At 34.6% G+C, this 15,965-nt stretch overlaps 1 protein-coding gene across 1 annotated transcript; it reads left to right on the forward strand.

The window, feature by feature from the left end:
- The first annotated feature begins 897 nt into the window (after positions 1-897).
- LOC121866061 (ADP-ribose glycohydrolase OARD1-like) lies at positions 898-15,385 on the forward strand. Its single transcript, XM_042365657.1, has 5 exons — positions 898-972; positions 2,500-2,580; positions 8,204-8,371; positions 8,803-8,907; positions 9,191-15,385. Exons 2-5 carry the CDS (start codon positions 2,521-2,523, stop codon positions 9,395-9,397), a joined length of 540 nt encoding a protein of 179 aa, XP_042221591.1. The 5' UTR covers positions 898-972; positions 2,500-2,520; the 3' UTR covers positions 9,398-15,385.
- Positions 15,386-15,965: the final 580 nt, after the last annotated feature.

A 15,965-nucleotide genomic window follows, 5' to 3' on the forward strand; every position in this document is an offset into this window, starting at 1 on the left:
CAGTTGACAAACCTATGTCGGGGTAGTGATTATTGTTGTCAGATTTGTTTTGGGGTAATGGTTAAAACTAATTGGGAATCACTGGTGTGATAATGTAGGTGCACGTAGGCCGTGGAAGTACTGTTCCCTGTGCCGAGCCCAGGACAGTGCAAGAAAACAGCAATGGTAAACAGTAAAGGCAATTTGACCAAGGATAGCCAACAAAAGGTGTCATGTGCTTATTTCCAGGAGACATCATGATATTACCTCGCTTCGTATTAGGTTAGGATATACATAAATTATCTATACCATGCACTTATATTCTTGCAAACTGTATATTAGCCTCATATTACTAGTTTACTTGACAAGAATTGCCCAACTGTTAGATAGGTCTGGTCACAAGCGAGTCACAAATCGCACTGACAGAATTTAGTCAGTCACCAACTGACTCATCTTACTTTTATTTTTATCTACGCATTTCCTGGTACCCCATAACTTAGATGTACTTCTGGTACACTACTCGTATTTAAGTGGTGCTAAATAACATATTGTTGTTCCCTAAGTTGTACTTAACCGCGTATCTTCTACTGAGTTTACCCCGGGGCGTAACTTGTTAATTAAAAGAATCCTTTTGTTTTTATCTTACCTCAACTCATTCTTAGACTGAGAAGAATATAAAGCCACTTATGAAATAGTTAGTTCTTAATATATTTGTATACTTTACTGACCATAATCCTGCCCATATTGTATTACTGTAATTACAAGAATGCAATCATAATCATGTTCAAATATATATATATAAATGTTATATAAAGCTTTTCATGGTTATTATGTGGAGTTTTATTACCACTTTAACATATTTATATTACTATATATTGTGTCATGCCAAAAGCAGCAATATTTGGTGCAGCTTGAACGGCACTCATCATCACAGCTGAAGGATGTAAACAAATGAGGACGGCGTGTCTCTTAAATTCAGCTTGAATTTTCCCCGTAAGTTCAATGCTTTAAAGCAACCTTTTATCACCCATGAAGTAGAATAGGTACTTATCTATATGACTACCATAGGAGTTGGAGATGTTGAAGAAAGGAAAGACTTAAAATACATGAAACATGAGAGCCTGGGGTTTCGCCGCCGCTCTTCAATAACAAGAGGAACCACTGCAGCCATGCCCAGTAACACCAAGTCATATTAATAACCTCTCTCCCTCCCCTCTAACATTATTCAAATTATGTGAGCCATTGTGATTGAAACTAGCTTTTCAGTACACTACCAAAATTGAGATTATTATTTAGTAACTGGATATTGTAAGTCTTAATTTGTTTTGAAATACTGTTAAGAATTAGTATGTTTCGTAGATTAGGGATATTATCATTAATTAATTATTGTTAATATAGTTGTTTTTAAATATTTATTCAGTATTAAATAATATAATAAAAGATATTGTACTAAAATTTTCCCCAAGAACACTGGTGTAGATTTTTTCAGAACAGAAGTGAGAATTTGAATTTAATAACTTAGAATATTATTAAATATATGGGAAAATTTTTAGTTTCGGTCATCCCTGTATTTAAGTATCCAAATTAATGTAACCTAACCTAACCCAATGTAACCTAACCTAACTTAGACACAGAACCCAGGAACTATATGTAACCAATGCACCCCCCCCAGACCCCCTAAGATTCCCCAGATGACTGAAACTAAAACAATACCAATATATTCTGTGGATATCTGTCACGTTAATCTAAAAAAAAAACTACCTAACTGACAAAAGGGACAAATATCCACAGCCTTACATATATACTACAGTATATATAAGTAAAGATGTCCTGTTATCTATTGGTGATGTTGACTGACCTGTAAAGTAAAGCTACATCTTAAATAATTTATGAAACATGAGGTAAACCAGATTAACCCAACTCAATTAAGACTCGAGGTGCCACTAGAAGTCTCGTTAGAAATATTGAAATGAACACACCGGGTACAGTATATAACGTAATTTATGTTCTGGAATGTAAGATGAAATTAGTTTAACTGGACTTTTTATTTATTTCTTGTGTATTTACTGCCTGCTTAGCTCATGGATAGTGAGTATATACAGTACAGTATTCACATTAAGTGTGTGCTGTATATGCTGTACAGTATATAAATAGCTGTACTGGTCCATGAAGACTTAAGTGAAGGAAGGTGACTTATTAGTTGAATATATGTAACATGGTATTATTTCCCCATACACTAGCCTTTACTTTACAAATCCAATCAATACCCAGAAGATTATAATAATAGATTGGGGGGGTGTGTGTTATTTGGGTGTCAATTCTGTACAGTACTGTATTCATTTGGTTTATTTGCCTTCTAGTTTTTGTTTTCATGAGACTATTATTATAATCAGTACATTAAAAGTAAAATAGTTCATAGTACAGTATTACATTTGTTCATTTGATTTTAATAGAATTACTGTATATAAAACCAAGGAGATGAATAAGTGACACTGATTAGTATAATAAAATTGTTTTCAGGTCAAGTTTGTGGATGTGGAAATGGACAAATACCTGGTGACTCCAAAAAGAAAAATGACTGAGGAGATTACTGAAAACTGTGTAAGTATTTTGCTTTTTAATATTAGTGGTATTTTTTTTTTTTTTACTTACACCATTCTCTTTCTCATCACACATCCACCAACTAACTTCTATAGTCCAAGCAACTAACATTTATTATAAATTATGTAAAGTGTAAAATATACCTTGACAACACATTACAGATTACTGTACTTATTGGTAGGCAGGTAATATTAATTAACTTATAGGAATTGTGACCCTGCCTTACCAGCTAAGAGGGCACCTGGAAGTCTTACATGAAAAACATTTTACAAGCTGCCACTTCTGCTTGACAGTACTGTACAGGAGCCTGAAATCAGGGTCAGCACCCTGAGAGGCTGCATTATCATTAAGTGCATAATACTGCGGACAGTTTTAGTGTCATGTTGCATGTGGAAGGGCATCCCAGAAATTGGTTTTGGTGGGTCACCTTGAGGCCATTGGACTGCTGTTGCTATGGTATCAGGTTCACTGGCATGCAAGTACAGTAGAATCCCAGTTATCCAGCACTTACGGGAATTGAGAGGTGCTGGATATAGAGTTTTTCCAGTTATTTGAAACATACTCTGAGGATCCCCCAATATATCCTACAATGCACAGTGCTACAGTCTGACCTCGCAAATTCTTGTCTCAGAAAAACAGACTTCATTAGCACTTTCTCCACTATATGAAGGATGTGGATTGGAAATAAAGGAAATATAATATAAAACTATAAAATAAGAAATATGAAGAGCATTGGTGTACTATATGTGTGAGAAGTGAACGTGTGTGGAGGCAGTTATAGCCAAGGCCTTGGCTATAACTTCTTCAACTTGTCATCTCCGTGGGACGTGAATGTGTGTTGAGGCAGTGGGTTACTGGGCTATAACTGTGTGGCTGCACTCTCTCCTGATGTGCCGTCATGGCAGTCACACAGCCAGTGCGGCAGCCACATGTCTGTGAGTCAGCTGATTGACTACCTGAACTGTGTCGCCTCGCCCAGAAGGTGGTTTGAGTGTGGAAGGAGCAAAATATTTGTACATTAAATATGTGTTATTGCATTTTATGATGTGCTATGCATCAATTTTACTGTTTATCATAGCAATAAATATGGCAGCTCATCCTTATTAAGAACAATATTCAAACTTACGATTTTAGCTGATTTTGGAGGAATTTTTATTTTAGTAGTGAGAATTATTATTTCATTTTGGTGCCAGTTAGTTGAATCCCAGTTGGTTGAATCTACCATTTGCCTGGGTACCGAATAACTGGGATTCTACTGCACTTGGATTTTCAGTAGTCAGTGTCCATCTCCAAACATGATAGCTAAATATGACAGGACAACTGAACATTCTAAGTACACCTGTTATATATAAATCGCCTACACAATGGGAAGCAGAGTTGGTACAATGTGGGGAAGATCAGGTGAGGTTATTGAGACATTGAGTTGTAGAAAGGTTGTATGAAAGAAACTAGATGAAACAGATGAGTAGTAAGGTTGAATACTGGTAGGATTGACAGGTACAGATTCCTTTGGATAAATAGTCATTCTGAGTCAGGTGGGATCTTTATTGCTGAAAAGTGGGTGGAGAAAATGCTTGAGGTGAAAAGGGTCATCAACATTATCAACACTTTATGGCTATTTCCCACACTTGCATGGGTTAGCCCTGATTATCTGATGGTGGAGTTTGGTGTCTTGGTTGCCATCAGGAAAACTTGAAGGAAGTTTAACAGTCGGATGCTTTTCCTGTTGCCAAACTTTTTTTTTTCTTTCAGAGTGGGAACTGAACATTATACTGTATGTAGGATTTCTAATGTTAGAATTTGGGTAAATAAATGCTACAGCAGCTGGTTCTTGACCACAACTTATTCATATTTGACAGCAAAATTTGATAAAAGGGGTAGGAAGAATATGAATTTAGATTTCTCTAATTATCGTGACTACTGTACTGCTGGCTTCAGCCAGTAAGATCTGGTAATGGGAACATTTGTCCTCATTGACCGGTTTTACTGCTCATAAGATGTCTCAAAACACACACAAAGTATTGGTACTGACGGCAGTAGTTTAAAAAGAAAACTGTTTAGTATCAAAGAAATTGTGGAAATTCTCCCCAAACTCTACATAAACTTTGTGACTGAACATATCTGATTGCTGATACTGTACTCAAGTGTACCTCATAAGATGTGCATTTTAATGGTTGTGGAATGTGTGTAACTTTTTTGTATTACAGTCTTTTATGTTCTGTATACACAGAGAAAAAAAAGGAAATCCTCAGAATAAAGCAGCAATCACACAAACTCTTTCATGATCAATTCCTGGACTGAAATTATTTAGATTAATTTTCCAGAAATTCGATCAAGCTTTGGAGCAATTTTACTGGACAATTGTGATCGTCAAGTCTTGATGATTTCGAGCAAGATTCTCAGGTTAAAATATGGCAATTACTATATTTAAGTGACATAAAGCTTCTTTATCAAATATTTACATATATATAAAACATAGGTTAATAACATTACTATGTATAAAATGCACTCACAGTTTTTTTAAGATACATAATAAGTTTATAATCTGGGAGACCACCCTACTCCCTACTACTGTATTGCTATGATAGTCCAGTAGGTAGCTCATTAAGCTCGCTCTTCTTTAGTCCGATCTATTGCCTCATGGTATGTGGGTCGTTTTAGCTCAACTCTAACCAGTATATAATAAACACTCAGTCATCCTCTTCACCAGCCACTTATGAGTCCACAAACGTTTCTTCTTCAGTTTCTCTCGTTTCTCTTTAATTAAAAGAATACCAAGGATAAGTGCTGTGTCATCTCCCATCTAAAGTAAGTCCTCACCTAACGTCGAGGTTACGTTCCTGAGAACGCGACGTTATATGAAACAATGTTAAGCGAATCAATTTTCCAAATAAGAAATAGATAAAATACGGGAGTTACGTTCCTGAGCCTCCCTTTGCCCCATGAAATGCATTACATATACAGAAATTCAATATATATATATATATATATATAATATATATATATATATATATATATATATATATATATATATATATATATATATATATATATATATATATATATATATATATATATATATATATATATATATATATATATATATATATATATATATATATATATATATATATATATATATATATATATATATATATTGGAGTCTGCATTTATGCGGTCAATTGAACCCGTGGAGGCCCGCGTAAAACGAGAAGCACGTAAATGAAATAACAGAACATATGGGTTTAATTGAAATAGAGACTGGGCCAACCCCCAAACTCCACTTTTTCCGACACAATACGTACCTTGTAGTCAAAATAACATCTTAATTTTATGATGGTATGCACACACAATTAATAATTAAGCGAAATATCAATAATAGTAGGTTTTTTAACACTTGCGTTAGTAGAAAAGATGGGAGGTTGGTTCCGAGGCAGAGGGCAGATTATTGGCCCTCACCTGTATCACTTGTATCAATTGTATCACTATCCACCACAGAGGCTTGCAGGGCCTCTTTGTCAAACCCCTCAAAGTTGATATTCTCACTATCACTGACTTGGGCCGGCTGTGGTGGGTGGCGGGTGAAGAACTCCATAATGTTTTGATGACTGGGCGACCTTGTGCGCACCCTGCCCGCGCCGCTTCCCGCATAAATGACCAAATTTACCGCGTAATTAAAGCATTTCATTCTGGCAAGGCACTGCGTAAATGACCAAATGCGTAAACAAAAGCCGCATAACTGCAGACTATATATATATATATATATATATATATATATATATATATATATATATATATATATATATATATATATATATATATATATATATATATATATATATATATATATATATATATATATATAACTAAAACTAAATCAATTTGTATTGTACTCACTGATGGTGGGAGGTGGTGGAGCGAGTGTGGTGGGCAGTGGAGCAGAGGAGGATGGCTGAAGAGGAGGAGGAGGGTGGTGAGTCACTGAGACTCAGTGGGTGCCTCCTCCTCCCACTCTGACTGGCGTTCCTCCTCCATTTTCGTAGCAAGGCTAATGGTCTTACATTGCCTCTTCACAACACTAGCATCAATAGCACTTGATGGGCGCTTGGAAGCCATTTTGAATGGTTAGAGTACAGTATTTATAGCAAAAACACTTAAGTACACACGAATGATGTGGAAGCTTAACAGAGACTGGCTTGGCGTCGCTTGGGGACGCTGTGACATTCCGTGAGTTGAGACACTGCAGCATGTCGAGAGAGGGTGATGCGTCGTAAAAAGTAGTCCATGACGATGCAAAAACGACGTTATATCGAGTCGTCGGGACGTTAAACGAATTTTTGGTATCTAAAGGTTAGTGACGTAGTACCGAAACGTTAAGCGGGCCAACTTTATACCAGGATTTACTGTACTTGCACGACGGTGTTCACTTTTATTTTCTTGCTGTACAAACTGGAGCAAGAACCACCCGTGTGATTACATTTTGAAGGAATTGATCATATTATCTTGCTCCATTATTACTGCTTCAAATTAATTGATGATAAAAGCATTTGTGAGACCCCACCTCAAGGGACAGAGCTTGCATGAATTAGTGTGAGGATTTACTATATAGGTATCCCTCGCTATGCGAATGTTCACTATACAAAAATTCTTTTTTTCGGGAATTCTGTTCCTGTACCTCATTCTCACTATCTGAAATTGATATTCGCTTATACGAAAAATGGTATGGCCCTTATTCAGTGCACCTCTCCTCGCCCCATGGTGAGCCATCACTACCCTCACATAAGGTAATGCACCAACAGTAGACAGCATTTTATTTACAGTACAGTAGTTAAGTATATTGTATTATATTTTGTTTTTGTTGTTGTTTGTAAACCATTTCATTAACCCTCTTTTCCCCTTTATTTTGTTATTTGCTATCCAAATACAGTATTCAATATCCAAATGGTTTTCAAGGAACCTAACCCATTTGGATAGTGAAGGAAGCTTGGATATGGTAAGTACCTGTGCAGAACTGTACATACTCCATTGCTGTAAACAAGTTCATTGTAAATGGTTTTTAAGTTAAATGATTGATTTATTAACCCCCAAAAAATCTATATACTCATAAATGGTGTGCTTCAGAGTTAAATGATTGAGCAAACACAAGGTGAACCCAATTCAAACGAATTTTGAGTTGCCACCCCCCCCAAATAAAACATACACACCCATGCTCTTAATTTTTTTCTTATACTATAGTTTTGTATTATATTTTCTTTATTTCTAAGTCACATTTGAGAATTGTATTGATTTTTCACAACTTTTATAGTTTCCTTACATGAAACAATGGCAGCATGGTTAATCATCTCACAGGCCACCTCACCCCAGTTTTCCCCCTTCCCAGTGCATATATATATATATATATATATATATATATATATATATATATATATATATATATATATATATATATATATATATATATATATATATATATATATATATATATATATATATATATATATATATATATATATATATATATATATATATATATATATATATATATATATATATATATATATATATACAGTATATATATATTATTATTATTATTTATTTATTTATTTTATTTTATTTTTTCCAGGATGCAAATGGAGATATCAAGAAATCCAAAGGAAATCACGTCCGCAGTGAAGGATTTGCTATTACAGAAGTACGTGGGGATGTTTTTACATGTCCAGATGGAACCTCGCTTGCCCATAGCATATCACAAGATATACGTATGAGCAAGGGTATTGCTACCCTTTTTAAGGTTAGTGATATCTTTAGATGGCTGTTGCCATAAAAAAATTATGTTGCATTATATGTTGTGGTGCATATTGTAAAGTACCGGTACTTGTATTTGTGGTGAATATTAACATGAGTGACAGACATACACTTACACACAGATGTACTTGTGTGTGTAAACACACACATTCACACACACACACACACACACACACACACACATACATACATGCACACTTTCTCTATTTCCCTCTCTCTTAGCAAAATTAAGAGGTTCATGTACTGCACCATACTACAAAATTTAAAGCTTTTTTTTTAAGCATGTTTCTATTTGTTTTAGTTACTGTAGTTTCATATTAATTGAAATATTAATTTCTTTTAATTGTTTGGTGTTCTGTTTTGTTTTCATTATTGACAGCTGAATAAAATAAATTTGAATAACATTTTCTTTTTCAGGCCAAATTTGGTGGTGTACAGGAGCTGACAGAACAAGGCAAGAAGCCAGGTGATGTTGCCGTCCTGAAGCGGGGCCAGAGATACGTTTATTATTTAGTTACTAAGGTGACTATATTCCTATGTTAATTATCTCTCTTGGTTTGATGGCTTCTATGTGTTGTCATGGCCATTTCCTGAAATGCTCTACAAAAGTTTCCCATCAATTGCCCATATTATATCTCTTTTCTTTGAGGTTCTTTACCTCATTATTCAACTCACACAAATGGATAGAAATAAAGATAGATTGATAGGTAGATCAGTTTCATATATACATTAATAGCTTTCCATTGTTCTGATTATTTATAGTATTTAAGTGTAATGAGAACTAAAACTATTATTTTGTTCCCAGGAGAGGTACTGGCACAAACCCACTTATTTAAGTCTGCGTTCATCTCTACAAGCCATGAAGCGTCATTCCTTACAACACAATGTAGCAGCCATTGCAATGCCACGTATTGGATGTGGACTTGATGGTCTGGTATGGGACCGTGTGAGGGACATCCTTACTGATGTCTTTAAAGATACTGATATTAAAATTTCAGTGTATACTATCTGAGGGTTCATATATAACTTTCTAGGCACTTGAAGAGGCAACTGTATAAGCTTGTTGCACATGCATCTCAAGGCTGTGTACTCCACTATCATGGATGAGCATATTTTGAGGTAGTTTGATGTGTGCATGTGAGCTTCACAGTTTTACAAACCCAAGATAGAACCTGGGAAGAGTATTTTATTATAAGCTTTAGAATATAGCTGTTGGAGCTACAATGGATCAAATGTCCTGATCTGAGGAAAGCTTATCCCTCCAGCGGGTACACATTGGTTTATATAGAGTAGGTTATTGTCATCAAGTGGCAGATGACATTACCCTGAGTTGAAGGATTGTCACTTCTTGTGAAGAGCAGCTGTACTAATAACTAAGAGGGATGAAACCTAATATGCACTGTGATGGCAAGAACACATTTGTGATATCTTTGCTCTTATGTATAGTGTGAGCTAAAGAATGTACTGAGAACAGAAGAAATTCAGAGTTATTGGGTTTTTCGAAGTAGCATGATGTATGCAGTTGAATGAAAGGATGTAGGCAATGACAGAGTGTTGAGCATGCATCACTGCAGCTGTGTCAGGTTTTCTACAGTGGTTATATAAAATTGAAGAATTTTTAATAAATTTCTTTTTTCACAGAAGTTTTCAAAATGTTGATAGTTGGATACAAATATTATTTTTTGGTGGGGACTGTTCATTATATCACACATGTAAATTTCGGTAGAACTGCTAAGGTGTGTTTTTATGTGAGCATAGAAATAAGGACCCTCCTGGTGCTCCAGTTACCTAATACTTCGCACATTACGCTTACCCGTGAATGCAGACAACAGAGGCTGACCAATTACAAATCAATTACTGTTTGAGACACTGCAATTACTGGACAGGGAATTGATAATTTTTAGTAAAAAATTCACTTAACTGTCCCAGTGTGAAATTGTTTAATTTTTATCGTAGTTTCTAAAACTTGTAGCTAGATAATAATGTATCTTATCCTTTATTACTGTGTAATTGGATATGGCTTACACTGGAAGCCCAATTAGGAAGTTATAACAAAGATTTGTTAAACTTTAAATACTAATTCATGTAAAATTGTAAGTACATTCCCTATCCTTTAAATGAAGAAAAATTAAAGTAACATAATAGATTTCAGTGTGATATCACAAAATACTCAAAAGATATTACAAGATTCATTAATACCTGGTTTGCTGAGAATCTGATTAGCTAAGATTATGTCAGTGTAGTTGTGGGTAGCTGAGGATTTTTTCCTTTGTTGATTTACAAGCTAAACATAGAATTGATATTGAATAATATACCGATGCCAGAACCGAGTAAAATTGTATATATAAAAAAACTTTTTTATGGCTTTTAAATATAATGTGGTTTTAAAGTTTTAAAAATGAATAATATTACTACTTGTGTCAGTCACAGTCTGATTCCCACTTGTAGCTGGTGACAGATTCAACTATAGAGTGCAAGAAAATCATGACTTTTCTTAACTTCACCTGGAAGAGCCTGAAGAGTAAAAAAAAATGATAAAGAGAAATGTTGAGGAGAGAAAAAAGAAAAGAGAGTTCATTTTTCTAGCTAGGAATTAAGATGTATATACCTTACAATGTATTTAACCCCTGTTTGTAAAAATATATAAATAGCCTTGGACAGTATAGCTTATGAGATGACATTTTCACATGGCTAACATTTTATGGGAAGACCGTGAGAAGGGGCATATCCTCTTTGTCATTCACCATCCACGCATACATGTCATTCATTTTAATCCTAGCTAGACTCTTGAAGTACATTGATGTAACTCTGTGCTGACTTCATATATAAAGTACTTTACTGTAATTCAAATTCCTTTCTGAGAGACTGACTTTTCATAGATGTAACGTCACACAGCCGAGCAGTCATCAGAGTATTTTGTACGGTGAGACTGTGACAAGTGCCAAGCTTTCCGGTATAGTGAGTGGTGTAGCAAACGCTCCTTTTCTCTCTTGTACTTGTTGTGATAGTGAGTATATGTGTGAGAGTAACCTGTGAATCCACAAAAGTGGGTATGTAAGTACAGTAATTGTAATAATTTGATAATTATGTTTACTTAGTTGATAGCCATATTTATCCACAGAAAAATGTTGGTCTTACTGAATGTTAGTCGGTGGATTTTCAATTTATACATATGTCCAAAATATGTAATTTCTTCTTTACTACTGTGTCACTAATGCAGATTTGTCTTCAACCAATATGGTCATGGCACTTGTGCACACATTAGCAGAAATATTCCACATGCTAAAAAACACCTGCATCTGGACTGTTCACTATAAATACTTTAGGCTCTAATCTTCACCCTCTGAATACAGCATAAACTGTTGGACATGGAAAAGTTCATAGTCTCACATGTGTTAGCTTCTTTTTATTCAGTTAAATTTACAATAATCCTCGGATGATACACGGTGTTAGTTTCCTAGAAACACTGAGTCGAATTTTTTATTCCTTAAATTCTTAATGGAAATTAATGAAAAGAATATTACATTCACAGACATTCCCAAATACAGGGAAACTTGGCCCAGTGGCCCACTGTGCGTATCTGTATAGGATACAACATTTACGTATATTCAAATAGTTAACATAATCAAACATTAATGTAATTAAACAACGATATGATAAAACAAGCTTACTGTTGGATGTTAACCCATTGAGTGATAGGAGTTTCTCTCAGCTGAATAAAATCGTCTGGCATCAGCTAGAATAAAATACCTAAGGACAACACTGCTCCTTAAAGGGATAAGACTAATCAAGGCTGGTATCATGGCAGGCTCACTCAAGGTCGTGGGGAAAGACCTTTTCATTACACAGAGTGCAGATTTAGTTATATGTTTTCCTGATAAAAGTCAGCACAATATAAGACAAATATTGACCATTAGAAACACTGAAGCACATCACCACTATGTGACACGATGAAAACATAACAAACCGGGTAAAGAATTGGTAGGTAAATCATTTTTGTTTACCGATGGTCCCATGAGTCAATAACAAAGTTGTTAGTAGGGGCGTGCCAAAGCTTGCTCAGGTTTCATCATTTTTAAATAGATAACTCTTAAGGTGAATGCAGCATCCCACAACTTAAACTGCTGTGACACCAGATGTTTTATATCTTAAATAGTAATAATGATAATACAGTACTGTAGTCTAAAACCATGTTACATGTATACTACATTGGTCTAACTTTTTCATGAAGTTATCCAAATTGTATAATGAATGTTTTATCCATGGGTTATTGTATATATGATATTGATGAGAAAAGTAAATAATGTAGATACATGATTAATCTAGAACAAATTACCAAAGCTTTGCTGTACAATATTATATACTGTACCATAATGCACTTATCATATACAGATTGTGTGATTATTGAAATATTTAGAAACAATTGAAAAATAACTTCTTAGGAAATGTTAGGAACATATAGATTTGCCTTCAGATCATAACAAAATTTAGTGAAAATTCCTTTTGCCAAACCAAAGTGTACCTGATAGCAATTGATATTTGATAGAGCTAGAAAATTTATCAAGTGATGGACTACAGTGAGAAAAAAAGTGATTGAGAAGTGGATATGGAAGTGAATAATTAAGTGATAAGTGGATATTAAGAGGCATTTTTTCCCATCCTGTATACCGTGATTCATTGTACAGTTGTGAGCGCTGTATGTGGAGGTGTATGGCGGTGGAATTTCAGAGATTACCTCGTCTTTTATCTGTATTTCCCAATGTTCTATCTGCAATTCTTAACATTTATAGAGAGCACAATCTTCTTTTAGTTTATAGTGATGCTCATTTTTGTTTCAGAATATATATATTAGTTGGAATAAATCACGTGTAAAATTTTTGAAGGTATTGTACCGGTAATATTTCTTTGGAGCCTATACCATAGTATAGCACGGTATTAATGTATAATGTGTATCCATATTGCTTTTTCTTTTCTTTTTTTAGAATAACGTATGTACATTTGACGGCTATAGCCATTACAGTAGTGTTTGGCTGCCCCATCATCATTGCATTTTTGTTCTCCAGATTTTTTTAATGATACTGTATATTACTTTTCACCAGATAAAACCTCATTTCAGGATACTTTGAGTTTAATACAAAGGTAATACTGGTTTTTATCATATCAGGCTTAGAGTTAATGTTTTTCCCCACCACATAAAACCTCATTTCAGGGTAGTTTATTTTAAATGACTGTACCACTGATTTAATCATACAGGCTTAATACTGAGCTTAGTAGAACTGTTTTTGTGCACTAACACCCCGGCTGGCTTTTAAGATTGGTTTCATATGTTCTGTCTCTGATGCTTGTTATTTTATGGGGATGCATGGATGATGTCTGTGTACAGATGTAAAGATAAAGAAACTGAGTTAGGAATGTAATAGAAATATTTAATACCCATATGATTTTTTTCTTCCCTGTATGGATTTTATTTCATGATACTTTTAGTTTATATTCTTTTATTGAGATTAATAATTAAATCAGGTGGATATCTTGGAGTTTTCAAGGAGGACAACTCCACAGTAGAACACCTCAGTTAAGGATTAAGAGAGTGAATGTCAACAAATGAAGGGAGAGTCTGTGTTTGCTCTGGATCACTGTTATCCAGCATCATTGTGGGGAACAGCATGCAAGAGTGTAAAAATGAATAGCCATGCGAATGATACCAAGAGAATAACAGTAGAATAAGATTGCCAAAAATGTTCAGTTGTTAGGTTAAACAGTATTTTTTTTATCTCTGGTGAAGAAGCTTTAATTTCTTTTCTGTGACTGATACCATTACAATTAAGGCTTTTGCTACTGATGTGGATCCTGCACACAGTATATTTTTGCTTGAGAGTTGGGTATGTGTCACCTGTGTTCTCAGTAACCATATATAGCCAGGAATATGAACAAAACCAGGTATAACTTAACCTTACTTAGGTGTCTTACTCTTTTAGATTTAGTTAGGCGTGGCTTAAGTTCTTTCTTACATACTGTACCTACTGTGCTTGTATAATAAGATCAAATTAGCTTTTTGCATTGGGAAGACAATGTACAGTACAGTATTGTATAGTACTGTATAATATAAACCAGCTGTGGCATACCTGGCTCAAGCAAAAATAAATTGAGACCTTAACCTGAGTCCGTAGCTGCATCATTATACATCAAGCCATCTATTTCTCCAGTTGGTAGGAAATAGAAGGAGGTTGATAAGCAGATGATATATTTTTTTATCTATTTTGCATATGTTAATAACAACTTTATGAAGTTTTGTGTGGCTGAAACCCACTCATTATTTTTTGTGTTTGGGGCTTGGTTTTGCTTGCTAGACTTTCAACTTTTTTCACTGTTGGTTGTTCAAGGTTCTAAGTTACCAAGTAAACAAGAAGAGTAAGAACATTATTTATGTGTGTTGTTAATGATAGTGGTACTGTACTGTACTTCAACTGGCTAGTGTCATCTCTGATAAAAGGTCTCTTCATCTGGTGGACATGAGAGTGAAAATATGATTTGAGTATTGTATGAACAGTTTTGTTAAGTATTACATTCATTTACCATTGGTTAATTGATTTAATCATTAATTTGTTTCCATGCAGGTTGTTGGCATGTAAGTCTCCCTTAAACCTTTAAAGCCATCTTCACCTAGTGTAAAAAAGCAAAACAAGAGCAACTTTCAAAGTGTTTACTGAAAAAAAAAATACTGTAGTGGCTTCTTGGTTTAACTGTCCTGTAAAAGAAAGCTACTTTTATTAGATTAGATCATATGAACTAAGGCTTTTTTAGGTAGTTAAAACAGGTGGAAATGAAAATTGGAGATTTAGAAAGAAAATAGATAAAATATTAATAAAATGGATATGATGAGGTAGAAAGAATTAAAGGGATATGATAAGTGATAAGAGCTGGAAAGTTTGGGGTTTTAGATAAATGAGCATTCAAGAAGAACTGATTATCTGTCAGAATTTTCAATAAAATAGATAATGTGTGTCTGCTCATTATTATCATGCTCATAAGTCATTTTCTGTGAACTGTGGTCTTAACTTCTGCAGGGTACCGGGTATGTCTTAATTTGAAACAAATATATCATTATAAAAGTGACTGGTAAACCAGAAAGATGTCTAACTGTGGAAAGGGGCCACCAAAACAGAACATGTGGTCTGGCAGCTAGAATTAATGCACTACAGTATAGTGAGTAAGGGAAAAATTATGTTGCTCTTTATGGTGGCCTCAGCATTATATTGGGTTAGGGCTTGTAAGAATGAAAAAAATCATAATGTGTTAAATATTCAGATATGTACATGTTCACGATAAACTTACCATGGTTTGAGTAAGAAAGGTGGGGTTACGTTTGAATACATTTCAGCCCTTGCCTGCTACTTTAAGTCAGGCTCCCAGTAATTCATGTCATGGCACCATCAGGTTATGCTCATGAGCAGCCCGGTATAGTATAAGAATACATTATCATCATCATTGATTTACGACCATTTTCTCCCTGCTCACTTGAGTTAGCTGTGATTATGTGATGGTAGCTCACCATGCTGCATGGTCTCTTGCAGCCACTCTTG

This window comes from Homarus americanus, unplaced genomic scaffold (assembly GCF_018991925.1).
Source record: "Homarus americanus isolate GMGI-L3 unplaced genomic scaffold, GMGI_Hamer_2.0 scaffold4854, whole genome shotgun sequence".
Taxonomy (NCBI): Eukaryota; Metazoa; Arthropoda; class Malacostraca; order Decapoda; family Nephropidae; genus Homarus; species Homarus americanus.